The sequence below is a fragment of the Dermacentor silvarum genome, chromosome 11 (genome assembly GCF_013339745.2).
Source record: "Dermacentor silvarum isolate Dsil-2018 chromosome 11, BIME_Dsil_1.4, whole genome shotgun sequence".
Classification (NCBI taxonomy): Eukaryota; Metazoa; Arthropoda; class Arachnida; order Ixodida; family Ixodidae; genus Dermacentor; species Dermacentor silvarum.
In genome coordinates, this window is record NC_051164.1 from 29,375,046 (window position 1) to 29,402,019 (window position 26,974).

Sequence of the window (26,974 nt, forward strand, 5' to 3'; positions counted from 1 at the left end):
CTTTCCTTCCCTTTTCCTTCCAGCGACACACGAAACGAGCATGACTGGTCGCGCGCATCACGTGATCCGGCACAGTCGTACCTTTCCCCGCACCTGTTCTTTCTTAATTTCTTTCTTTCTTTCTCCCTGGCTCATACCCGCATATCCCTGGCTGATACCATACCCGCATATGCATACCCACACACGTAATGCGGTATGCGCCTCACGTGAGTTTTTGAGTGACTACAACGCCACCGAAACTTGTGAGCCAATACAAGCTTCGCTTGAACTTTATAATTAGATGAAAAGTGTCAATGAGGAATTTGGAGAGCAACATGAAAAAGCCCCGGTACAGTTTCTGTTGCTCAATACGGGCTACATAAGAATGTTTTTCCGAGCGTGAAAGAAGCCAGCGAATACACGATATTGTGACTCGAGGGGCCAGTCTCGCGGCAATTTTGCGTGTATTCGCGGGCTTCTTTCACGCTTGGAAAAACACTTTTGCGTAGCACGTATTGAGCAACAGAAAGCTGTATCGGGGAGCTTTTTATGTTACTCTACAATTTTCTCATTTACACTTTAGGACAGTACTTCTCGAGTTAGATAATTAATTATATAATCACCAAATTAAATCTCAGTAAAGAAAATATGACTGGCGGCTACTCCACAGTACTGGAAACAACATCCACTAGGTTTTCTTCGAGTAACGCAAGTCCTCTTTTTTAAACCTTGGTGCATGATAATTGGGACACCCTGCATATATATAAGGCAACGTGGGGCGCTAGGTGCTCGATGGGGTTTTGCAGAGTGGGTAATTTGTGGAACTGGGTATGTGCCCGAAAGAACTAGCTGCTGGGTGCTGTCTGGCCTATAGTGGACAACTTCGGCACTTGGTATACGTGCAACTGGGCACGTCTCACTGGGCGTGTGCCTTTTCTTGGTCAGTCTCCCACAATGATCACGGTGACACAAAGGCCTTAAATGTATTCATATATATTGCTTTGTACTACTCTGGTTCACGCACCCCTCACCAACATCCTTCCATCGACAACCATCATGCATCGCCTTCGTCCTCGCGGCGCAGACAGCTAACGAGGCTGTGCTCATGCCATCACATACTGCCGCTGCCTCGCCAACTCAAACAAGCTTCGCGTCATTTAGATGCCAACATTGCGTTGGTTCTGGGTGTTCTTACAGCGAAGCTGTATAGCTCTACCTACAAATGTGTCTGTCGTGTCCTTAGGCAAGAACTCGGGAGGCGCGCGCCGCGTGCCCCGCTGGGTTCATGCAGCACCAGCAGGTGGCGCTCGCCTCCGCGCATCAATGGCGGCGCCGGCCGTGTGGGGGAAAGAATAAATAAGAACCAGAAAGCTCGCCTTGGCGCATAGCGTTCGCCGCAAGCGTTTGCAAGTAAAGATTACGATTGCATAAGCTGCAGTTTCGGGGAAGCGGCAGCTGCAGCATACGAAGCAAGGAGTGACGTAACTACACTTTCGTATGTAAAAGAAGAACCCACCTAGAAACTGATTTGCGCTGTCACATTGCTATGGGAAGGCCACGTATATTGATGACTCCTTAAGAACAGCGTGCATACGAGTCGCGGCGAAAGTGTGGTTAAGTGCATTTCTCTTCTCTTTGGTCCACTCTTTGTAGGTGCACGAGGTAGCGGCGCAAGCAAAGTCGCAGGCTGTTGAAACGTCTTAGGCTAATAAATAGGTAAAGTGCATGTGAATGTCGCCACGTGAATAATTTCAAGCTACGTCGCAATGGGTAATCGTTCTGTTGCCGTTTACAGCTTGACTGTCCAACCACTTTCCCAGTGTGGATTGGAGACCATTTTGTTTTGCTCTCTTTTTGAGGTCTCTTTAACACTTAACGTAGGTGACCAAAAGCTTCACCAGTGCCGCTGATGAGTACGTTCTTGTGAAAACTTCTGTGTCACGCAGCGATGCGCTCAATCGGCGTGCTGCTGGCCGCAGAGGAGGTCGGTGACCGGTGATCGGAGGCGCACGGGCCCGGCGGCGTAGCGCCGTCATCGTGGGCCCACCGATGCCGTTGAAAGCAGCGACCCGCTCGACGGCCAGCACGACACAAGACGAAGGCGAGGCCTCATGCAGCAGCGCTGCACCCGTGCTGCCATACCACATCCTAAGCGATGACCGCAACAGGTGAGAAACGGAAAAGCGCGCCAATAGTGTACCAATAGGTGGCGTCCAAAACATGGCGTCCATGACGTATTTCCGGATCTGCAATTGGTTTCTGTTACTCCGTGGGAACCGTCGCTCAGGCGTGGATTTGGGCACCACCTATATAGGAAACTATGACACTGAGGAAGGAAAATTGTGTTTTAATACAAAGCATTCTTTGCCTCTTACCAGGTGTGTTGACATACGATGGCCTGGCCTTGTTTGGGATCTTTTCAATAAAAAGAAAAAAGTGCGTGTCCAATGGTTGAACTTGAACCGTTGTCCCTCGGCGTAATGACAAGATGCGCTAACCATTACACAGAGGCTTGTTCTTGTAACTGTCGTCATTGATTTGTGTGTTGTCTTTCGTGTATGTTGTTGTACGGTTGTGTTGCCTTTGTTCTAACGAAAACATACAACCTAAAGTGTACACATCTCACGTCAGCATGCTGAAGGCTTTCAACTCTTAAAAATATAAGCGATCTACAAAGAAGTTCATCCTCACCACTTTTATGTTTTATTACATCAAGTTAGTTGACCTTCTCAACAAAATGAGCGTTTACCGAGCGTATCTTCGCGTTGAAGTTGAGAATACAATTCGTGACCTCCATACGCTGTGAAGGACGGTAAGCTTAGAGAATACGGAGCAGTTTTGCGCGTTTACGTGGAGAGATAATGCGGCCGAGCATTCATCGGAAGGTTCTTCCGGAATGTTCTGTGAATGACATCCCAATACGAGGCAGCGTTTCAGCAGTCAGTGAAAGCATGTTCTATGGTTTGCAGTTTCCGGCACAGAAGGCATTGCTACATTGCTCGAACAGCGAAATATATTTGTACATTAATTAAGGCACAAACATATTTCTTGTTCGAGCAAAGTTTTTATTGGCGGCTTGCGAATCTAGAGTCAGCCGCCGGAGTAGAACGCCCCTGCCCCCTCCCCACGGGGCCTTTTGCGCGATGGAAGACGGCGCGTTTCCTCCCCGCTTTCCTCCCTTGCACGCACGAGATTGAGCCGCAATCGTCGGCTCCCCTCGTGCGCTTTCACTCGCACCTACAGCATGCGGCGCAAGGCGATGGTGTTATCCCCCTTGGACTTTATACGGAACATCACGGCGACGGCAATGATGACGGCAAAGTGCGCCTGGAGTGTCCATAATAAATTGGTATCTATTTTCAAGCCCCGCTTTTGCCCTTCTCGCGACCATAGTTCAGCCCTTTCAAATATACATCAGCTTACACCTATAAAATCAAGACGTATAAATCAAACGTTCGGTTCCTCTATAAGGTGGTCCATGCCTTATACATTGTCCAACACTTCTTGATCACATGCCATTTTCCATGCCGCAAAAGTATACCACGCAGCATTACGCGTTTTCTGCGCGGCTTTGTTCATTCGAGACAGTCCTATGGCTAGACTCCAAAAACATGTAATAAGTATTCTGCCTGCATGGACATGTTTCAGAGTTAACTTCCTGTGTTTTGTATCAATGTATATAATCAAGTTGTAACATTAACTCCCTTTTACGCCACCTCTTCATTTTCTGTTTCCATATTTGTTTCTCTATCTCACATTGTTTTGTCTACCATATTGGTCTTCTGTGTACATTTTATCTCGTGTATTACTTTTTAAGCGCATCAGTGCGAAGGCTCCGTAGCTGTTCCTGAGCACTATAACCAACATTTGATTGATCGATCGATTGATTGACTGTTTATTATGATTATGATTTGTACTATCATTCCGAGTCTCTATTGTGAGTTATTACTGCATTTTTTATTATGCAACTGCTTATCCAGTTCTTTCTTGTGTTATTTCATTCTATTATGTTATTCCATAACTTCTAGTCGTAGTTGTTCTGCATTTTACCATTTTTGTTTATATTCTGTTTATGTTTTGATTGTGCATTTGCCTTATATTATTTTTTTGTTGTATAAACAGTATAATGTGCCTTTTATATGTACTTTATATAGCAAAACTGGTCTTCTCAACGATCATATATATACGTTGTGCATAGTGTAGTTGTTTTATGTGACGAAACGATATCGTCTTCGTTTTATCTCTCCACAACCTGTCTATATTGTCATAATCAGTGGATGTACATGGACGCGCTACGTCAAGTGCGCTAATATTACGAATCAGGAATCCTTTTATTTGTTTTGAAATGGAAGACACAGTTTGTATATTACGCAGAGGAGGGCCCAAAATCAAGACATACAACCTGTTTCTGCGCAGTATAATAATCATTGTTGATTGATTTATCAATGGATTGGTTGTAATGGGTGCACAGAAGGAGTTTGGGCTATTTTCACTCGTTCCATTCTGGCCAGGTGCGGCGACGACGCCATTGCTGCCTCGGCACCGGGCGCTACAGTGGCGCCGGATGCGGGCGGCGGCTGCTTGGCGTGCAGCAATGGCGCCCCCATGGTTGCTGTCCAGATGAGTGACGTCTGGGCCGCACTGGTCAAGAGCCAGGCGCTGTGCATCTTCCTCGTCGCCTACACGCTCTCCTACGCCATGAGGCTGCTCATCACGCAGGTGCGAACGGTTGCCATTTGCCCGAGTTCCCTAGATAAAAAAATTGACCGACGATTACGATTCTCTAACGCGAAATTTGGGCACAACTTACAAGTGTTTTCATTTCGCAGATATATTGGCTGGCGCGGACAATCTGTCTCGTGCGGCACGTTGTAAACGGAGCGACGCGTGGCGCGACTGCCTCGCTAATCGGGAAATCGCGAGAGACAGCGCGTGGGTGACACGTGGGCGCGATTCACAGAAGCCGCCGCAGACAGATCTTCACTCATCCAGCGCTTTGTTTCCGTATAGACTACGCGCGCTACTCTGGCGCAATCTCGTAGTCATCGTCGCCGCGAAGCCCGTGTTGCGCGAAACTACGATTTTCTTGTCAGGCTTTCGCCATACCCTCCTGATCCGCAATCCGCCTCATGGTTCCACTGCACCCTCCTCCTCGGCTATCCTCCTCGCGCTTTCTTTGCTATCGCCGTCTTTCATCTCCCGCTGCGCTCCGCGCTCGCTTTCATCCTTCGCTGTGCTCGTTCGCTGGGTTACGAGGGACAACGCCGAATTATTCGTCTCATTGTTGCGTGGTAAACATGTCCTTATAATCATACCGTACTGGTGTAGCAGCGCACTGACAAGGACAAAGTGGAGAGGCACAAGAATACACGACACTCGCTGCACTCGCAACTATTTTATTTTTAGAACGAACACTTCATCTTGATATACCCGTGTACTCTCCAACGTTGTGCAAGGTCAGATTAACAGCACTTTTACAAAGCACATCCGCGCACACTTGGGCGTCAAAAATATACCACATATCTTACACGCTGTGCAATCCTGTCCTAATCATGGTACCCCTAACGCATTCATTTCTACAACTTTAATCTAGTGACTTTCCAAAAAGGCGACCTCACTATGGCTCATAGATACAGATGGTTGACTTATACAGCCGTCTTTTCTCTTGTAAATGTGAAAGGCTTCCACTATATCCCTGGTCAGCTGATCCTTATGGTGCGAAAGAATTGTAGTGTCATTGTACAACGGTGAGCACACATGCTGTGCACAATGTCCTTTAATGTGGGAATGAATGTTGCCCTTCATAGACCTATTGTGTTCCATAAGCCTTGTGCTCACACACTATCCCGTTTGGCCGATATATACTTTTCCACAAGATATGGGTAGACAGTAAACAACGGACGATCAGCACTTGACAAATTCCTTTGTATGCTTAATCGTGTACCTATATCTATTTTCTTTTACATTTGTTGAAACTTTACGATCCAGTCCGGCACAAATTTTACCGAGTTTGTTAGGAGCTGAGAAAACTACTTGTAGAGCATACCTACTACCTATGTTTTTTTAGGTTATGCGCAATCTTGTACGCATAAGGAATTGACACAACTTTTCTGCTTTCATTCACTTGTCTACTGGGCTCCTTCTGGAAGCCATTGCGCACATAACGAGTCAACTTATATGCTGATCTACAAAGCACATGTTTTTCATAACCTGCATTCTTTAGCCTGATAACTTGTTGGCCGAAACCCTTCCTTTACTTTATCCGGGCATGACTTGGTTATGGCCGATCGCAGACATGAAAAAGCAATGCCGCTTTTTACTACTTTTGAGTGTCCTGAATTGTAGCTAAGTAAGGGCTTTTCTGATCGCGGATTGTATGACCAGCACACGTGATCTGACGTTGTAGTTAATGCCATGTCCAAAAACTGTAGCGTGCCATTTTTTGGCAACTCGACAGTGAAATCCAGTCCTTGGCTGTTGTCCTTTGAACACTTTCAAAACTTCTTCCACACTGCTGTTCAAAACACCATCTTCAACTATTGCCAAAAAATCATCAACGAAACGGAACACCTTTAATGCAAGGCCGTTAAGCTTTGAATCAATTGCCTTGTCAATGTTACCTAGAAAAATAGTGCTGAGTACCGGAGAAACTTTTGAGCCTATACATATTCTGGACCTCTGTCGGTACATAACATTATTCCACCGTACAAAAGTGGACTCAAGGTAGAAGGTTAATAGCTCAAGAAAGGTACTAACGGACACGCCACATTTGTTGACAAAATCCATCTCATTGTTGTCTTCCGTTATACATTGCTTTGCACTGCCTAACAAGGGACCATGCGGAATGTTGTAATACAGATCTTGTACATCTACGCTGAAAAAATTGTACCTTCCCGGGTTAGACGTGCTCAAGTACGATGCTAATACCTCAGAGTTTGGTACAACAAACAGATCAGACACCTTCAAGCGATTAAGCTGGTTTTGTAGATGAAACAACCAACTGCCACGAGTCCCTTTCTGATACTATGGCTCGGAACGGAACACTAGTCTTGTGTGTCTTGGCTGCAAAAAACAATTCAAGCTGCAGGTTTCGTCCAACAAGCTATCAGGCTAAAAGAATGAAGGTTATGAAAAACATGTGCTATGTAGATCAGCCTATAAGTTGACTCGTTGTGTGCGCAATGGCTTCCAGAAGGAGCCCAGTAGACAAGTGAATGAAAGCAGAAAAATTGTGTCAATTCCTTATGCCTACAAGATTGCGCATAACCTAAAAAAACATAGGTAGTAGGTACGGTCTACAAGTAGTTTTTTTTCAGCTCATAACAAACTCGGTAAAATTTCTGCCGGACTGGATCGTAAAGTTTCAACAAATGTGAAAGGAAATAGATATAGGTTGTGGGTTCTTGGTGTCTCACAGGAGACCAACCACCGCGGGTTCGAGCTTAGCGAGCCACAGGGCCGCGTCAGCCGTCGCCTCCAGCACCGCTCGCGCGTGAGCTCAGAGGCCGCAAGGGGCTACCGAGCGACGCACGCAAAAAACACAGTAAAGCCCTGAGTTGACGGAAACCATTTACTGAAACCGTCGGCACCAGCACTGCACAAACGCCCGCACGGAGGGGAGCCAAAGGGGTCCCGCACCAGGGCGAAAATACAATAACAGGCGCCTATAGCACGTCGCGGCGAGAGCACAGGCTCAAGCTGGGACACGCCGCTAGGAAAAGTCCCGGCGGCTATGCTACTTGCTCTGGCGATAACCAATGGGTCAACTCGCGAGAGCACGGGCAATATCCTTCGGCTTAGGCTTTCGGCAAGTGCGACTCGGCGAGGTACGACCTCGCGCGAGCACTAATGGCACCGCTCGTCGGCTTAGCGTCGGGAAAGGATCAGCACAAAGTACGCGCTCCCCGCACGGGCAAAGGCACCGTGCGCGAGCTCCAGTCCTAGTCACAAAGGTGTCGGCGGACGAGAGGAAAGCATGAACGTACCGTGCGCTGGTCCCGGAGAGAAGTCCCGAAGCACGCTACGCCGCTAGCAGCCGACAACCGGCCGCGTAGCGACGTCCGCGCCCCGCCCTCACCGCCAACCGCCGCGTGCGCAGCGCCACCGCGGGAACCGGTTAGGCGGCGCAGGCGGAGAAGGAGGCCAGCGGGGAACGATGGCGAGGGATGGCAGAGCCCGCGCAATGGCACCGGCGCCTCCCTCAATCCCCACAAGGTGCACGATTAACCATACAAAGGAATTTGTCAAGTGCAGAACGTCCGTTGTGTATTGTTTGCCCATATCCTGTGGAAAAGTGTATATCGGCCAAACGGGACGGTGTGTGAACACAAGACTGATGGACCACAAAAGGTCAATGAGGGGCAACATTCATTCCCACATTAAAGGGCATTGTGCACAGCATGGGTGCTCACCCCTGTACAATGATACTACAATTCTTTCGCACCATAAGGATCAGCTGACCAGGGAATTAGTGGAAGCCTTTCACATTTACAAAAGAAAAGACGGCTGTATAAGTCAACCATCTGTATCTCTGAGCAATAGTGAGGTCGCCTTTCTGGAAAGTCACTATATATATAGATCAAATTTGTAAAAATCAATGTGTTAGGGGTACAAAGATTAGGAGAAGATTGCACAGCGTGTAAGATATGTAGCCTATTTTTGACGCCCGAGTGTGCGCGGATGTGCTTTGTAAAAGTGCTGTTAATCTGACCTTGCACAACGTTGGAGAGTACACGGGTATATCAAGATGAAGTGTTCGTTCTAAAAATAGAATAGTTGCGAGTGCAGCGAGTGTCGTGTATTCTTGTGTCTCTCCACTTTGTCCTTGTCAGTGCGCTGCTTCACCAATAGGGTATGATGATTAATCACCAACTCGCCCAACTTTCCACATTAATGTCCTTATAAGCAAAAAAAAAAAAAAAAAAACGTGTGCCATGTCACGTAAAAACCACCATGTGCGATATTCCCGTATTATTGTGTAGAATGTATGGATTTTCGTCATGTAGTATATGACAATAGAGCAATCGCAAAGTTCGATGCACATGTGTTTTCCGAATTGAATGAACGACAGCGTATTTTGGGATCGAGTACGATACCATCAGATGATCTTACAGTGTGAAAAAAAATTACACTTTTCGTGTCCTATCTTGTCTCCAAGAAGAGCTATTCTGCCTGTATATTCTTTTACAGCTCTGCGCTTGCTACTCTCTTGTCATGAAAGCTGTGTCACGCAGATACGCGCATGCCGTTCGTGACCTTAAAGTACCGGCGGCACCCAGCGTTAATGAAAGGAAAGGCATGCGAGATAGCTAGATTACGATCATTGTTTGGACAGAAGCTCCAAAGGACACAAAGTATTCCTAAAGTGAATCTTCTTATAGCGTTTTCTTAAAGACATCATGAGAAGAAGAGGGAAAAGGCAGTCAACGAATGGCACTGAGTGAAAAAGCACTAAAACGAGGCGGAGAAAATAGCACGTGTACAAAAGTTTGTCCTAATTCTTTCTTGTTCTCTAGTCAAAGGTCGACACCATGCAGTATAGCACATTAATTATTCGTGTGGAAACTAGCCCAAGATCTAAGCCATAAATGAATTGAACGTCTATAATTCGGTAAATAACACTCTGTCTTTATAATCGTGGGGCGTTGCAGGACCTCCTGCTGACAAAGACGTGCCTGTATAACTTAGGCTTGGAGCCCTCGCTGTGCGCCAACTTCAGCAACTTCTCGGACACGAAGAACGCCATCGAGCGGGTGGCCAACAACTACTCGCTCTTCATCCTGCTCGTGCAGCTCACACCCGCCGCGCTCCTCTCCATCTTCCTCGGGCCCTGGTGCGACAAGTGAGTCCACGGATGTGTGCCAGTGTAGGGACCGATATGAAGCCGAACCTAGCACTGAAGGGATAACCAATCTGACCGTTGGACAGTTTCAATTGTAGGGCTAACTAACCATTGAAATTGACAGCAAAGTTTAGCGTTACCCTGAAGTTCTTCAAACTGTGTCCTAACAATGCGCGAGGGCAACATGTTGGCATGACGCAGCACGCGAGGCAACTTCTGGTGCGCAGCATAAACAGTGCCACGGCAGCCACCAGGCGTCTCACAACGCTGGCATGATGAGTGCCGCCAGGGGCGTTGCGGTCATCGGTCGTGCCCGACACGAAACAACGGAGGCGTATAAAAACAAAGATATCAGTAGTGGTTCAGAAAGTTTGATACTGACAATACTTTGTGCGTTTCTTTTTTTTAGTAGAAAGATACAACATTACTCAAGGTAAGAACGAGTGCTTGGTGGCGCAGCCCACCGGCCAGTTTCAAGAGGGACGCTCATATATAATCAATCCATCCATCCATGACACCAAAGGCAAAACAATCAGTCGGATTTTGTTGCTTGAAGTTTACTGCCTATTTCGCTCGTGGCTGAACAGCAGGAACGCTTGTGTTTCTGTGCGTAACGCTTCCGCAGCAGAGCCGATCGAGCAGGGGCGGTATTGTCTGGCGATCGCATTCGGAGATACTTTCGCAAGATTTCACGAGACTAGCGCCGGACGCGTCATCGTCTTCGAGCGACAGCATTGCCCGCACGCTGTCTTAGAACAGTTGCCAAAGCACTAGAACGCCGTGTCCCGTAGACATCAGACGCGTCCGATGATACTCTCGTGGAATCCTACAAAAAGCTTGCAAGTCTTGCAAGTCTCTGAATGTGATTGCCCGAGAATACCACCCCAGAACATGATGGTGTGTCCAATAGCATTTGTCAGTTTTGCAGTCAAACGCACTGCGCGTCTTTATGGAGGCCTTGTAACCCGCCTGCGCGCTGTGTGATTCGGTTGAAGCGAATATTTTTGGTGTTTGCGAGGAGCGTTGCTTGTGTTGAGCGACCCTTGGCAAGAATAGAGCACATGACCAAGTCAAACACACTTTCACCTGGAAACGCCTCGCTCGACGTTAATTCGTGGCGTTTCAACACCGCGACAGACACGTCCGACACAAACCAGCCTCATGCTTTAAGCTCCCGTTGTCGGCGACCTGCAAGTGACCCTGAGCCAAAAGCCAGAGCCGTAATCCGGGCATCGTTGCGAGAACAAAACGAGATCATTCGAGCAACCAGTCAAAACTTAAGAAAATGTGGTCTCTGGCCCCCAACCCTTTGTACAGGACCGCATTACGTACGCTAGTTTTTGCCCAAAGAAGTTACACAAAATATTGCTTCTTCTTTGTGGGGTTTTACGTGCCAAAACCAGTTCTGATTATGAGGCACGCCGTAGTGGAGGGCTCCGGATTGATTTTGACCACCTGGGGTTCTTTAACGTGCACTACAACGCAAGCACACGGGCGTTTTCGCATTTCGCCTCCATCGAAATGCGGCCGCCGGGGCCGGGATTCGATCCCGCGACCTCGTGCTCAGCAGCGCAACGCCTTAGCTGACTGAGCCACCCCGGCGGGTCACAAAATATTGCTTCCGATTTCTATCGTTCAAGCTGTAACTTCTAGTACGCTGAAGTTTAATTAGTCATTTCCAATAGCGATGTTCAAAAGGCAGATATACAGGGCACCATACCCGTTGGACTTAAAGCCCCTATATTTATCAAAGTAGCGTCATTCTTAGATCTTGCCGCCACCGCGCTCACCCCGGTGCTTCCTCCTCGCCCTCTCTTAGCCGCCTCCTGTCACCCCAGCCTCCTCCGCTCCCCCATTGGCCAATCCGTGTCACGTGGAAGTTCGCGTCGCGCTTTTGTATATTTTTTTCTTTCCAGCGCGCTCCGACTGCCATTCTCGGGCCTGTGCAACGAAAGTGCTGTACGCACAAACGTATCAAACGTGTTAGGGACAAGAACTTCGTTGTGATGGCATGCTGCTGCGCCTTAAGTTGCCGCAACCGACAAGGCGAGGGCAAAAGGCTTTTTTTTTTTGTTTACCATCCGGCGTGCGCAAACGCTTGCTGCACACTTGATATTTGCGCCGTCTCGCATCGTCGCGTTGCTACTTCCAAAACGGCATTATTAAGACCAGTTACTGACTGACGAAGCAAAATCGCGCCTCAAAAACGTCTCCGCAGGGCGCGATCGAAGTTTTCCTCGGATTTCATCTGGTAGCGCTTAGCTGTCGTCTGCCACGGCAGGCCCGACGCAGGCGGCGCCACTGTCGATATCGCGCCTCGATCGCGCTGGTCGCGCCGAGCGCGATAGTGGAACGGAGGAGGAGGGAAGTGGATGGCGCTACTTTTATAAATATAGGGGCTTTAGTTGGACTGTGTCCCCGGCGCAGACGGCTTTCAAGATACAGCGGTCCGCTGTATTTGTAGCGGGGCCGCTGTATCAATCGACAGCCATCTACGTCGGGTACATAATCCGCCGTGCGCTGTGTTTTCGCGGCTTAGTTCGCGTTGATGCGAGCGGCAGCACTCCAGCGTTTTCAAAGAGTTTCTGCGGTCATCGAGTCAATAGCGTGTTTTAGCTGAGCGCTTGCTGTCCGCTCCGCTCAGACCGGCATATGCTAGCAAATGCCACACAACCGCTTAGCGGGAACGCTAATGCGCTTGCGCACAACGCTCATACCATAGAGAAAGAAATTCCTTTCTCTATGCTCATACCGTCAGCGGAATGAAGACCGCATCCGTCGCTCCGCTACAAAGCCGACTGAGCGGAGCGTGACAGCGTGTCTACTTGGCCTCTTCGTCGTTTTGCAGCCGAGTTGATAGCGCGTCGCTCGCGTCTCGGCAAGACGCGCTTATCAAATGCGAAATCTACGCAGTTCCCTGCAGTATCTCAGAGCGTCAAATCTGAGCGGAGCGTAAGCGGCGCTGTGCTAAAACTGTCTAATATGTGTTTGCTTGCTTGCGCGCGCGTGACACTGTGCATGTTCATTGAGTTAGCGTGCATATATGTTTACAAGTTTATAAGGCTGACAAAACTACTATCCTTACTTCGTATAGCTGTCCACAAGTTTGCCATCGCAATCGATGCTTCGCCTTTCGGATGAAACTGCAACTTTGTTTTAATCCAGGTACGGCCACAAGCTGCCGATTTTTCTAGCCACGCTGGGCGGCATCCTGCAGGACCTGGGTACCATCTACACCGTGGTGAACATGCGCGCCCCCATGTACCTGAACGTTCTGTGCAGCCTGCCCAACGGCTTCAGCGGGGGCCTCGTCTGCGTGCTCACCGCCGTGTGCAGCAACGCGTCGCTCAGCACGTCCGGCAGCATGCGCACCCTGCAGTTCCTCATCATCCTCATGTCGGCCATGGTCGGGCTCGCCTTCGGACAGTTCATGGCGGGCCAGATTTTCCGCGCCGGGGGCTACCTGCCGGTGTTCATCGTGTCGGCGAGCCTGCTGCTAGCGTCGCTCGCCTGGGTGGTCGTCATGCTCAAGAACCCCGCCGAGGCCGAGAAGAACTCGTGGCAGGCCATGCTCGGCGATCTGATGCAGCCGCGCAACTTCATCGACGGCCTGCTCGTGTGCGCCCGCCGGAGGCCCAACCGAGGCCGCGCCCAGATCCTGTTGCTCATGAGCGCCATGTGCACCATCCTGTTCGTGTCGGAAGGGACGCGTGGCATCAACTTCTTCTACGCCAAGAAAATGTACGACTGGGACGTGAGCAAGTACTCGGACATCAACTCGGGCTTCCTCCTGTTCCGCATGGTGAGCGTCTCGGTGTTCGTGGTGGGGGCCAAACTGTTGCTGCGCCTCTCGGACTGCACCATCGCCTTCATCGGCGTCTGCTGCGGCATCCTGCAGGGAATCAGCTCTGGGGTGGCCACCAACGAAGTTCTGTTCTATGTGAGTAAGTACACTGACTTGCGTCATCACCCCGCACTCACGTATTGTGCCGCAGTATAACCACGGCTCCAGGTCATGACGTCATACATTAAGGTGCCTGCCATTGCCTATCGCGAACCTGATTCTATTGGTCCTGCGCCTCGTATGCACCATAGAGAAGAAAAATGCACTTAACCACTCTATCGCCGCGCCTCGTATGCACGCTGCTCTTCAGGAGTCCTCATTATACGTGGCCTTCACATAACCCTGTTACAACACAAATCAGTTGCTAGGCGGGTTCTCCATTTACATACGAAAATGTAATTGTGTCAGTCCCTGCTTCGTATGCTAAAGTTGCGGCTTCCCGGCAAATACAGCTTATGCAACCGTAATCATTACCGGAAATGCTTGCGGCGCACACTATGTGCGAAGGCGAGGTTTCTGGTTCTTTTTTCTTTCCCTGCACGGCCGGCGCCGCAGCTGCCGCGGATGCGCAGAGGCGAGAGCCATCTGGTGGTGCTGCAAGGAACCCAGCGGCGCACGCGGCGCGCGCCTAGGATAGTAGTAACGATAGTAGTTTATCGACTGTATAAACTTGTAAACATAGGCATACTAACTAAATTGACAAGCATGGTGTAACGCGCGCGCAAACAATATGAACACATCTCACTTGATGACTGCAGAAACTCGCTGTCAAAACGCTGGTAGGAGGAAACGCGGCTGCGGCAGGGAGCGAATTGACCTCCGTGCAGCTGCGCGCATCAATGCGAACTAAGCAGCGAAAATACAGCGCAGGGCGGACTCTGCCCCATCGCAGATTGCTTTCAAGATACAGCGACCGTCCAGGTCGCCCAGAGTAGAACGCCCCCCCCCCCCCCCCTCCCTATCCACCCCCGGAGCATTGCGCGCAGCGGAAGACGGCGCGCTTTCACCCCGCTTCCTTCCCTTGCGTGCGCGAGATTGAGCCGCGATCGCCGGCTCACCCCTCGCACATACAGCATACGGCGCGCGGCGACGATTTTATCGCCTTTGGAATTCGGAACCTCACCGGGATGGTGACGACGACGGCGACGACGACGGCAGAAATGCGCCTGGAATGTCCATATAATTACAATTGCAATAAAGAAAGAAAAAGGGACATCGAACACGTGATTCGAACAATGGAACACACCCAGTCACGAACGCAGGGCTCTGCCGCGACGCCACGAAATACGAACCTAGAGCTTGTTCCGTAGTATTTATACACTGTGGCTTAGTGCAGCTCGGCTAGGGACAAATAGGGCAAAGCACGTCCTCCTCCGTGGTACTGTAGTAACTATAGGGAATGGCAGATTCCGAGAAGCAGAAGTCCCCGGATTTCTCTTTCGCAGCTGACGCATGCTCCCGTCATTCGAGCAAACACGAGACGGAAGGTCTCCAGAAGAACGGTCCAGAAGAAAGTAGCAGCGTGTGTTCTTGTGTTCCAAATTCTGTGCGTCTAATCTAGACAAGCTGTCCCTTTCAAGACACGACACTACGAGCGTGACGCATTGGTGCGCGCTGAACTGCTTTTTTTTTTTATAAAAGCCGTATAAGTATTCTACATGGACCCTGAGAGCGCGCGCGTTGTGTGGGTCTCACTTGGCCGATCATGCGGCAAACCGCGTGGCGCGTCCTTTCGGCGATCTCCCGCCTTACGTGCTGCAGCCGTGGCCTACATCGCGCGCGTCCTCGCAGCTCGGAGCGTGGAAAGAACGGCCGTTTGCCAAAGTGCGCCGATTTTGGCGCAGCGAAGTGGAGAAACGTGGACGCCATGATTGGTGGAATTCCGAGCAGTGTCATTACAGCATGAATGGCATAAAAGGGGCGTGAAACACCTTTTATTCGTATCTGAGAAACACCGGAAGAAGTTTGACGCCTTCGATTTACAAGTTTATTAAATTGTTATTAGACTGTTTGTTAGACTGTATGCGCACTTCAGAAGGAGGCCGCAAAGTATAAACTACTATGGGGGACCCCCGGTGGGAACATGTATGAAATGTATGATGAAGCATATCATCTAAGGGTTAAAAGCAGCGGAAAAATGCAAGTAAACCTACTCAAAGTAAATCAACAAAACATCGGGTAGTTCTAAATTGCACAGTACAGGGCTAATATATTACCTGTGGTATGTTAGAGATGCAAGGGCAATCATTAACAATACTTAAGTAGTAACGTAATATGTATATACGGTCAAGAAGGCACAAAGCAGCACAGCAACAAGTTTTATATGGAAACAATTATCCATGAAGAATAATTGAGAAGAACAATGAAGCAGAGTACATTTACTGAATATATTCTCGAAGAACCTTTTCAACATTCCATATCAAAAACGGACACAAATAGCAGAATGTATTGCTTTTCATATTCCCCCTCGGCGCAACGCTTCCTTTCAGCTGGGGCTGTCTAAATACGTGGCGGCCAAAACGTGTTTCCGACCCCGCAATCACTTCTGGCGCATGCAGTTGGCGAAAGCATAGCCTTCGAGATATGTTTCTGTTACCCAGTGGCAACCGTCACTGGGGTGTGGATTTGGACACCATCTACTGCTGTTCGCTTACGTTTTCTGTTTGTTTCTGGTGCACTTAATTTCTGCGCAGTCATCACATCGCCGCATGGCGTTCTGCCCCTGCTAGACTGTGCTGCTGCTGCTGTCTCGCCGTTTCTACAACCTTAATTGGGCTTCTGAGTTTGCGTCGTAATAGACGACACAGACACACACACACACGCACGCACGCACACACGCACACGCACACACACACGCACGCACGCACGCACGCACGCACACACACACGCACACACACAACACACACACAACACACACACACACACACACACACACACACACACACACACACACACACACACACACACACACACACACACACACACACACACACACACACACACCACACACACACACACACACACACACACACACACACACACACACACACACACACACACACCACACACACACACACACACACACACACACACACACACACACACACACCACACACACACACACACACACACACACACACACACACACACACACACACACACACACACACACACACCACACACACACACACACACACACACACACACACACACACACACACACACACCACACACACACACACACACACACACACACACACACACACACACACACACACACACACACACACACACACACACACACACACACACACACACACACACACACACACACACACACACACACACACACACACACACACACACACACACACACACACACACACACACACACACACACACACACACACACACACACACACACACACACACACACACACACACACACACACACACACACACACACACACACACACACACACACACACACACACACACACACACACACACACACACCACGCGGAAAGTGACAGTTGATCTAGCAAAGTATTATCACGTCCACCAAAAAACCCGTAATTATACACCGGACTATTTACAAGCTATATTTGTAAAGGCAGTTGCAGTGCTGACCAGTCTAGCTAGTCTAGATTACCTCAAGCAAAAGCGCCAGTTCGTCGTCGTCCTTTCGGGGCAACCAATCTCATCTTGTAGAAAACGCTTGTAGACGCTTGGAGAATGCACGTAGCAATCTATATTCACGGAAAACATATTTTGAGGTGAAAATAAAGACCGAAAAAAAGTACGCGGAATTTGGTGATAGCAAAAAGCGGGGAACGCTGAACCTTAAAATATGCACTGAATATATACCGCGACAGCGTACCTTATGTGTGCAGGGCGAAATAGCAAAGAAAGCTGACACTTTAAACAAGCGTATTTAGACGGGCGCGGCATCAGAATATATCAGCGCCTCCTAGCTAAGCCCTGCTGCCCTTGTAACTTCGTGGTTACTCCAAGTTGAGTTCTTCACTTGTTGACTCTGGTTTTTATTGTGATAGCAATTATATGGACACTTCAACCGGATTTCTGCCGTCGGCGTCGCCGTAGCCGTGAGGTTCCGTATAGATTCCAAGGGCGATAAAATCGTCGCCGCGCGCCGTATGCGCGAGCGAAAGCGCGCGGGGGACGCGCGCTATCACGGGGGGCGAACTCCCCCGCGCGCTATCACGGAGAGCGAACGCTCGGCGGAAAGCAAACGCGACCGTCGCGTGGGGGTATGGGAGGCAGGGAGGCGGGGCGGCGCTGTGCTCCGGCACCAAAGGCGTATCTTGCCACTCAATCTCCCACGCGAAAGCAACAAAGCGGGAAGAGGGGGGGGGGGGGCAGCTTTTCCTCTGCCAACAACTTCTCCTTCGCAGTTTGCCCGGTGGTGCCCGTCGCCCGCATCGTCTTTTATCTCCACACGGCTCTGACCTTTGTATGCGCTGTGCATTCGCCGCTCAGTTTCCGTTGAAGCGATAGACCGCGCGAACCTGCGCTTGCTGCCAGCGTTTTGACAGTCGTTGGCTGCGGTCATTCAGTGTGATCTATTCATGTTTGCTTGTGCGCGCTGACACTACGATTGTTAATTCAGTTAGTAAGCCAATGTGTCCAAGTTTATGCAGCCGATAGAACTACTATTCCTACTCCGAATAGCTCTCTACTAATTTGCTATCGCTATCGATGCTTCGCCTTTCGGGCGAAACTGCGACATTTTTTTGCTTGTCCTATCTTCCTCTTCGCTGCAGGCTATGTTCTGGGCACCCTGGAGGCATCGGCACCCATCGGCATCAAGTCGCACGCGTCTAAACTCCTGAACCGAGACGAAACTAGTAAGTCTGACCATCATTTTTCGCTCGATATTGAACAGTAGAACCACTGTCCAAGAACAAACCGCACTTTAGCCTGAAAGGTGAAACATTGTTAGCGGTAGCAAAGTATTAGACAACCGCACTAAGTAGGGTTTCTAGCTTTAGCGGCTGTGTAAATAGCAGTGAACATTCGCTTACTAATTAACATTCATGGTGTCACGCGGACAGGAAAGCATGAACAGATCTCACTCGATGACAAATAACGCTCGCTGCCACAGCGCTGGCACACATAGGGGAGCGAACACGTCGCTGCTGCCTTTTGTTTGAACGCGTCGCCGAAACTTGAGATTACACGACCACCAGGCACTAGCCGCGCCGGAGGGATAGAGAGCAAGAGAGAGAAAAGGAATACCTGCTGACCCCACCGTGCCCGTCTAGCGCGCAGGTGACATCTGAACGTCGGTCAGCAGTGTGGGAAAGGAGGAGAACAGACGGAAAGATGAGATAGGAAGGAAGAGAGAGAGCCCGGCGCTGATAGCTCTGCTGGCATGCGATGCTGTGCGAACACCAGACGCGCTTAGTATAAAAGCGGAAAACAAGCGGTCCCGCGGCGGCCGCTTCCTTGCGGGAGTACAGCACACGCGAAGCCGCCAGCCATCTCAGCTACCTCGCCCACCTTTTGCAGCCGCTGGAGGATACGTCCAAGATTGGGTGCGCATTATGCCCTCTGCCGTGCGGACAGCCATGCGTAGCCACGCCCTGGCTAGAGGAGAAAACACAATGGCGGGATAGCTTCAACTCCTGACAAACATGGGTGGCGATGTGGGAATGTTTGCATATCTTGGTTAAAGGGATTTGAGCGGAGAGAAACACGAAGACAAAGTACGGTGGACACGCAGGTGCTGTACTAACGAGAGTGACCTTTATTTTAATGCGAAATCATTACATGCCCCATTACGCGAAATTCCGTCGGCGTGACCGAAAGGTGGTACCAAGGCCGCACAGAGTAAAGACACGTCAGAAAATGTTTCAACTGACGGCACATTTCTCAGGGAGGTACCTGTAAACAAAGTAAATTAATGGCATTGAAACGGCATAATGCTTTCGCATTTCCACACGTACGCAGTCTTGAGTGTCTCTACCGAATTTTCTTGTTTTCACCGAGCTGAACAATGGTACCTTCAGTGCATGACGTCACATATCACGTGATACACCTTACAAAAAAGCAAAAAAAAAAAAAAGAGAAAAAGAACATTCAAACGGATCACTGAAAGGAACCTACAAAATACGAAAACCGCCATGGCGTGGACAGGAAATTCAATTCTTCGTCAGCCAATGTTAGGGAATGTATACTGATGCACGTGTCACCGAAATTGGGAATTTGCTCGTCCTCAAATATCAGCTGAGTGACTCGACACTTATTTTTTGCCTACGGAGAATCATTTGAAGAAACATTCAATAAAGCAATTATTATTATAAGGATAATTGTTTTATCGAAAAGGGGTTCCCACTCATATCCATGGCAATGTAGCCCAAGAAACCCACCAGGTGGCGTTTTCTTAACCTTACCCCTACTAGCGGACAATAAAAAACATTTACAGATACTTGCGAATATCTGTGGGAACGCAGCGACAAATCTAGGCCTTAAGTTTAGCACAGAGAAATCAGGGATTATGATCTTTAATGAACACACGAGTAACTTCGTGGTGTCAATTCAACAGCAAGTAATACCCATAGTGAAGCAATATAAGTACCTCGGTGTACACATAAACGAAGGAAAGAATTACTCAAGCAACCACCAAGATAATCTGAAAATAAAGGGGAAGCGGAATGCAGCATTAATGAAACACAGAGCACTGTGGGGCCACAATAAGTATGAGGTGGTGCGTGGAATCTGGAAAGGAGTAATGGTGCCAGCGCTAACATTCGCAAATGCCATTATATGCTTAAAATCGGATATATTGGCGGGTTTGGAAGTTAACCAAAGATCAGTATATAGGCCGGTTGGCTTTGGGAGCACACGGTAATACGACAAATGAGGCAGTGCATGGAGACATGGGTTGGGCCTCTTTTGAAGTCAGAGAAGCACAAAGCAAAATTAGTTTTGAAGAAAGGCTCAGGAACATGGATGAAAATAAATGGGCAGCTAAAGTGCACAAGTATCTCTACATGAAAAGCGTGGACACAGAATGGAGGAAGAGGTCAAGGAAGTTGGCAACCAAGTACAGGATAATCGAAACTGTAAATAGACAACCAGGGGTCATCAGAAAGAAAGTGAGAGAAATAGAGACCGTGAATTGGATGCAAAGAATGGAAACGAAAAGGACAATGGAGATTTACAAGAATGAGAAGAAAGAAATTAGAAGGGAAAATCTGTACGATAACACAAAGGGCAGTGCCTTGCTATTTGAGGCTCGAGCCGGTTGCCTAAGGACGAAAACATATCGGAACAAATATTCGGAACTAGATGAGACATGTGTATGCTGCAGTAAAGATCCAGAGACCACTCAGCACATCCTAATGGAATGCGACGGGATCCACCCAGCGAGAACCGTAGGTAACGTGCAACTCCCAGAAGCGCTTGGGTTTAAAGTGGAAGGAAACATAAACAGATCAGCCGTAGAGATCAGCAAGAGACGATTAGAGTACTGGTGGAAAAAAAAAGCAGGGAAAAGATGGATACGACCTGATCTCTTAAAATCAGTAGGCAGCGGTACAAGCTAAATTTTTGAAAAAGAAAGGTAATGAGAGGTATACAAAAATGCTAGATAAAGAACATGTGTAGTATACCTGATTAAATCAAGCTAGGCTAGGTGACTATTTGTCGCCACCCCGTTTCAAAGGGGTTGCCAATAAATCATCATCATCATCATCATCGAAAGAGGATTAAGGAGATGCAGGCAAAATGCTGGACTGATAAGTCTAGCATTTTGTAGGCATCCTCTTTTGATGATGATGATGATGATGATGATGATGATTTATTGGCATTCCCTTTGAAACGGGGCGGCGACAAATATCACCTAGCCTGCTGGATTTAATCAGGTATACTATACATGTTCTTTATCTAGCATTTTTGTATACCTCTCATTATTGTTTTTCGGTAAGGTTAAGAAAACGCCACCTGGTGGGTTTCTTGCGCTACATGTACATATTTCATGATTAGCTCAAACAGCCTAGGTGACTGTTTGTCATCCCCCCGTTTCGAAGGGGACGCAAAAAGAAAGTTAACCGACAATTACGATACTCTCTATTGCACTCCATACGCGATACATTGAGGCATCACACCGACTGGCAGAGCCGCGACGCGCTATATATAGACCGACGACACAGTTGCCGGCAACTGCAGCTTATGCGACCGTAATTTTTAGCGGTATATGCTTGCGGCGAACGCTATGCGCGAAGGCGAGCTTTCTGGTTCTTTTTTTCTTTCCCTCAAACGGCCACCGATGTCGTGGTGATGATGATGATTATTTATTGGCATCTCCTTTGAAACGGGGCGGCGACAAATAGTCACCTAGCCTGCTTGATTTAATCAGGTATACTATACATGTTCTTTATCTAGCATTTTTGTATATACCTCTCATTAATCCTTTTCTTTTTTTTGTTTTTAAAATTTTTTTTTCTTGTACCGCTACTATGATTTTAAGAGATCAGGTCGTATCCATCTTTGACCTGCTTTTTTTCCAACAGTACTCTAATCGTCTCTTGCTTATCTCTACGGCTGATCTGTTGATGTTTCCTTCCACTTTAAACCCAAGCGCTTCTGGAAGGTGAACGTTACCTACGGTTCTCCCTGGGTGGATCCCGTCGCATTCCATTAGGATGTGCTGAGTGGTCTCTGGATCTTTACTGCAGCATACACATGCCTCATCTAGTGCCGAATATTTGTTCCGGTATGTTTTCGTCCTTAGGCAACCGGCTCGAGCCTCAAATAGCAAGGCACTGGCCTTTGTGTTATCGTACAGATTTTCCCTTCTAATTTCTTTCTTCTCATTCTTGTACATCTCCATTGTCCTTTTTGTTTCCATTCTTTGCATCCAATTCACCGTCTCCATTTCTCTCACTTTCTTTCTGATCACTCCTGGTTGTCTATTTACAGTTTCGATTATCCTGTACTTGGTTGCCAAATTTCTTGACCTCTTCCTCCATTCTGTGTCCACGCTTTTCAGGTACAGATACTTGTGCACTTTAGCCGCCCATTTATTTTCATCCATGTTCCTGAGCCTTTTTTCGAAACTCATTCTGCTCTGTGCTTCTCTGACTTCAAAAGAGGCCCAACACATATCACCCTGCACGGCCTCATTTGTGGTATTACCGCGGGCTCCCAAAGCCAACCGGCCTACTGATCTTTGGTTAACTTCCAAACCCGACATGAGCGGATGCGCGGCCGTGAGCGCCATCTGCTGGTGCTTCCAGTTGCCTTCCTCCGCGTTCCTCCGCGCGGCCTCTTTGCTACCTCCATCTTTCATTCACCGCTGCACTCCGCGTTCGCTCTTTCATCCTTCGCTGTGCTCGTTCGCTCGGTTACGCCGAGGGACGCCAACACCCAACTCAGGAAAGGGCGCCTAAGAGTTGCACTCTAAAGACATTATAATCACCATCATCGCCTGACAGGCAAGGCAAGCGAATGAGTAAGCACGTACTGCCCGCATTCGTGCCGGCTCAGACATTGCCGCGACAAGATATTTGCATGCGCGAGCACAAGGATGTGATAACCGATGCAGCTAGTCAGCCCAACGACGCGGGGCTAAGGGGACGCACGGACGTGTGAGTAGCACCGATTTGTGACAACCAGACGGCAGGCGCGAGCGCTTGTCTGTCGTCTGTGTGTGTCTGCGCTGCGATTAGTCATGATACCACTTGGAGCCTGCCAAGAGCGAAATGAATGCAACGTCGAGAAACAAATACTACCGGGCATGTGTAAGCAAGCTAGTTCGCAAAACCGCAACACAAACTTCGACCTGGTGGCTTCCCGAGTCCCAGTGAAAAGGTATCGTTGGGCTCTCCGGTCTGTCATGGCGTACGATCGGCGGCAGACAGCACGAAGGACCACGAGGAGACATTGCTCCGCGTATTCTTGGTGTCTCCTCTTTTTCTCTGTATATTGCACGGCTAGTTGATTGCATTCCGATAGTTTCGACCAGGAATGACAGAAAGAAACGAGAAGGACGACAGTGATACTCTTGTTGAATGGCGTAGCCAGCGGATGGCACACTGGACACGTCGCCCCCCCCTAAAATTTCTGTGATGTTATGCGGACTGCCCAGTCCCGCTCTCTCTTCCCAGCTCCTCACCGTCACATGCTTACCACTTCCAAAAAAAAAAAATTACAGTTAAACCACTATAACCTTGTTCCCTTATGTACCGTCGGCCCTCTATTACGTCGTGTTGCTTGAATCAGCCTTAGTCTTTCTCTCGCAACTTGCCTCTTGGTTTCTAGGATGGCAAATAAAATGACTATTGCTTTACTAGTATTATTCGCCAAACTTCAGTAATTTATAGCAATGTATTTTGTATGCGTTATTGTAGAAACCGTCATTTGAAATGCTTACCTTTTATTTTTATTTTCTATCCGTCATGTTCCACGTAACAATTACCAAGGTTGGCGTCGCGACGCATCCTTGAAAACTGTTTTGTTTGATACCTTTATTGTGCTTGCCTATTTTTTCCGCCTAATTGGTCACAATTGCACTGCCCGAAACAACCTATTAGATGTGCCTAACCAAACACTGTGAGATGAGTGCTTGGATAAGAGTGGCTTGGTGGGCGAGTTGGTGCCAGCAGGGAATGCCAGCGAATGGAAACGAAAATCAGGAATAATCAATCATGTTTTATTTCCTTTGAAAAGGAGGAGCACGGTACTAAAAGCTCGAACAGCTTGACCAGGTCCCGACCCGTTACAAGTTGGGTTGGCAGGATGACGGCCAGTCATACATAAGAATTGCAAAGTGGACAAGCATTCGAGAGTGACGAGTAATACACAATGAAAGTAACAAAATGGCAAACAATCACACAAGCAAAAAATGGCAGTGAAATTAATCAACAACATGAACAGCAGTGGTCAACTAGAACAGGAAAAAAATGGAAGGTATGTACTACTCCTGCAAATAAATAAGCTGGCAAACACGTTTGATAACACAGTTTCGGCTACAGGATATTCGCGATTACAGGAAATAATCACGATGTTCCCTTCCTTTTCCTCTGCCTGTGTCTTCCTTAATATTTTTCCTGGTTCTCGTTTCCATCCGATGACATTTCCTTACGTAATACCGGCTGTGTATTTCCTGCATTCGTTCATGGGTAGAATAACAACATTAATTTACTAAGTATTATTACAAAGAGAAATGATTTTGCCCCCTCGCTGAGTGCCTGAACGTCGAATGTTCAAAAGAACAGACTGGTGGGCCTAGTTGGTACAACATACTTTGAGATATAACGCAAGAGCGCACGCCGGACGACATATTAGACGAAGACAGTGATACTAAGGACTACTTACTTCAGTCGAACCCGGATATATCGAACGCACATTTAACGAATTATTGTGTATAACGAATAGCAGTAAAATCCCCTTGAAAAGTTTTGTATAGAATTTTTATTTTATATATCAAATTACCTTTATATCAAACTTTTTGCGATCCCCTTCAGATTCGATATAACCGGCTTCGACTGTTCTACGTTGTTAGTAGAGCTGTGTCTTCGTCTCCTGTGTCGTCCGGCACGCCCTCTTGCGCTATAAATAATAATTTCGAATGTTAGTTTTGTAACCGGGTATCTGAAGAACCTCGGAGTGCGTAGCGCATTCAGAGTCCCAAACTGTGCCTCGCCTTCCTTCTACATTTGCGCAGCCCAGGTGTTCTCGGTGTGGATCGCCGTGGAGGCGCTGACGCCCATCGTGGCCTCGGTGTTCGGCTCGCAGGTGTACAACGCCTGCATCAGCTTCTACCCGGGCCTGCCCTACTTCGTCTACGTGCTCTTCGAGATCTACCCACTCGCCTCAGTCGTGTACGCGCGCTTCTTGGTGGATTACGCGCACTAGCAGCGCGTTCGAGGCTCTAGCGGAAAATGTGAAGTCGAGTCAAGCCACTTTATTCCAGCACAATGAGACAAAAATGCAGTTGTAAATACGGTGCTGGGAGCCGCGAACAAAATAAGTCATTTCATGGCTTGCCTCTTCAGTTACAGCAACAAAACAGAAGCGCCAACAGCATATCACATACAGTAAACAAAAATACAATACTAGGCACAAGCAGCATTCTTGGGTAAAACAACAATATGACGCCGTCTCAGTGTGCTACAGAGTTTAGGGCTTGTGGAAGTAAATATTGCATAATTTGACGGGGCACAATTAGCACGGGTATAAGGAGACTTCCAAATCAGTTTTTTTTTTTACGTGTGCTGTGTGTAGTACATCTGTATGCAGTTAATTACCCAAGTTTTCATAAAAAGTAATCGTTTTCAGGGTGTGCTTAAAGGTGGGGGATTTCTCGAACTTATCGAATGCAGGGACATTTGAGAAGTAGGTGTTCTAATGTTTCCCCGTCAGCGCAGTTTGGGCAAACGGTGGCGCTATTGCTGCAAAGGCGGTGCTTTCGCTTGGTGGCGCGATGGCATCCAATGCGCAGCCTAAGTAAAAATGCTCGATCCCATCGCCCAAAGCCTCTAGCAGGTAGAGGGCGGGGAGGAGCGACGGCTGCAACGCGAGTCTCCTGGTGACGTCCTCACATGCTGCGGTTTATGAGGAGTCGAGAAACATCGTGCCTTTAACTAAAGGTCGTACTCGGTATTGTGTGGGTCGTGGGCGTTCTTGGCTGCATTGTCTTCCTCTTAGTTTCCCCGCACTCCGACGTGCGAGGAAACCCACTGCAAAACCAAGTCGCAGCTGTCGCCTTGGACGCAGTGTAGCTTTCGGAAAGTTAGCTGTTCTAAGCTCATTGCTCAGTTTCTCGTCGTTGGTGCCGTTCGCAGGCGCAGACCTTGGCAGCGCGACAGGTGATGCTTCGATTGGTTCAAGCGCGCGCGATGATGGATGGATGTCCACCACTGAGAGAACGGTCACGGTGACGCAAACTTGGTTCCCCGGAACACCGCCAGATGGTATTGACCCGCGCGCACCGATCGCACCCGTCGTTGTTCCAGCGACGTCACAACTACATTTGATCACAATCAAGATGTGATCATGCCGTGGTAATTGTGACGCTGCTGGCAAGCCGCCATCGTCATTGCGTAGAAGTCGTAAATTCGTTGTACCGTCGTTGTGATGCCGTCGGGGTCATTCCATGGTCACCATTCCGGATTCGTCATTCAATTTTCATGATGCAGTCGTTGTCATCAAAGTCTTTTCATGCAGTCGTCACGCCTACAATCGTTGACACGCCATCATTCTCAACTCTTGTCGTCAGCGCCTTCTGCTTCTTTCGTCGCCGTCATGCTGACGTCGTATACCATCGTCATGATTTCAGGATC

The 26,974-nt window shown here is 48.5% G+C and overlaps 1 protein-coding gene across 1 annotated transcript; it reads left to right on the plus strand.

Moving 5' to 3' along the window:
• Nucleotides 1-1,930: 1,930 nt before the first annotated feature.
• On the plus strand, nucleotides 1,931-25,567 carry LOC119432480 (proton-coupled folate transporter). Its single transcript, XM_049658258.1, has 7 exons — nucleotides 1,931-2,147; nucleotides 4,491-4,698; nucleotides 9,630-9,820; nucleotides 12,986-13,764; nucleotides 18,449-18,536; nucleotides 18,805-18,822; nucleotides 25,357-25,567. Exons 1-7 carry the CDS (start codon nucleotides 2,029-2,031, stop codon nucleotides 25,565-25,567), a joined length of 1,614 nt encoding a protein of 537 aa, XP_049514215.1. The 5' UTR covers nucleotides 1,931-2,028.
• The last annotated feature ends 1,407 nt before the right edge of the window (nucleotides 25,568-26,974 follow it).

What these genes read in the sequence shown, in the direction of transcription:
- LOC119432480 (XM_049658258.1), top strand. Translation starts at nt 2,029, where the DNA reads ATGCCGTTGAAAGCAGCGACCCGCTCGACGGCCAGCACGACACAAGAC. An exon ending in CTAAGCGATGACCGCAACAG is followed by an intron (nt 2,148 to 4,490) that starts GTGAGAAACGGA and finishes CATTCTGGCCAG; the next exon opens with GTGCGGCGACGACGCCATTG. An exon ending in TGAGGCTGCTCATCACGCAG is followed by an intron (nt 4,699 to 9,629) that starts GTGCGAACGGTT and finishes GGGGCGTTGCAG; the next exon opens with GACCTCCTGCTGACAAAGAC.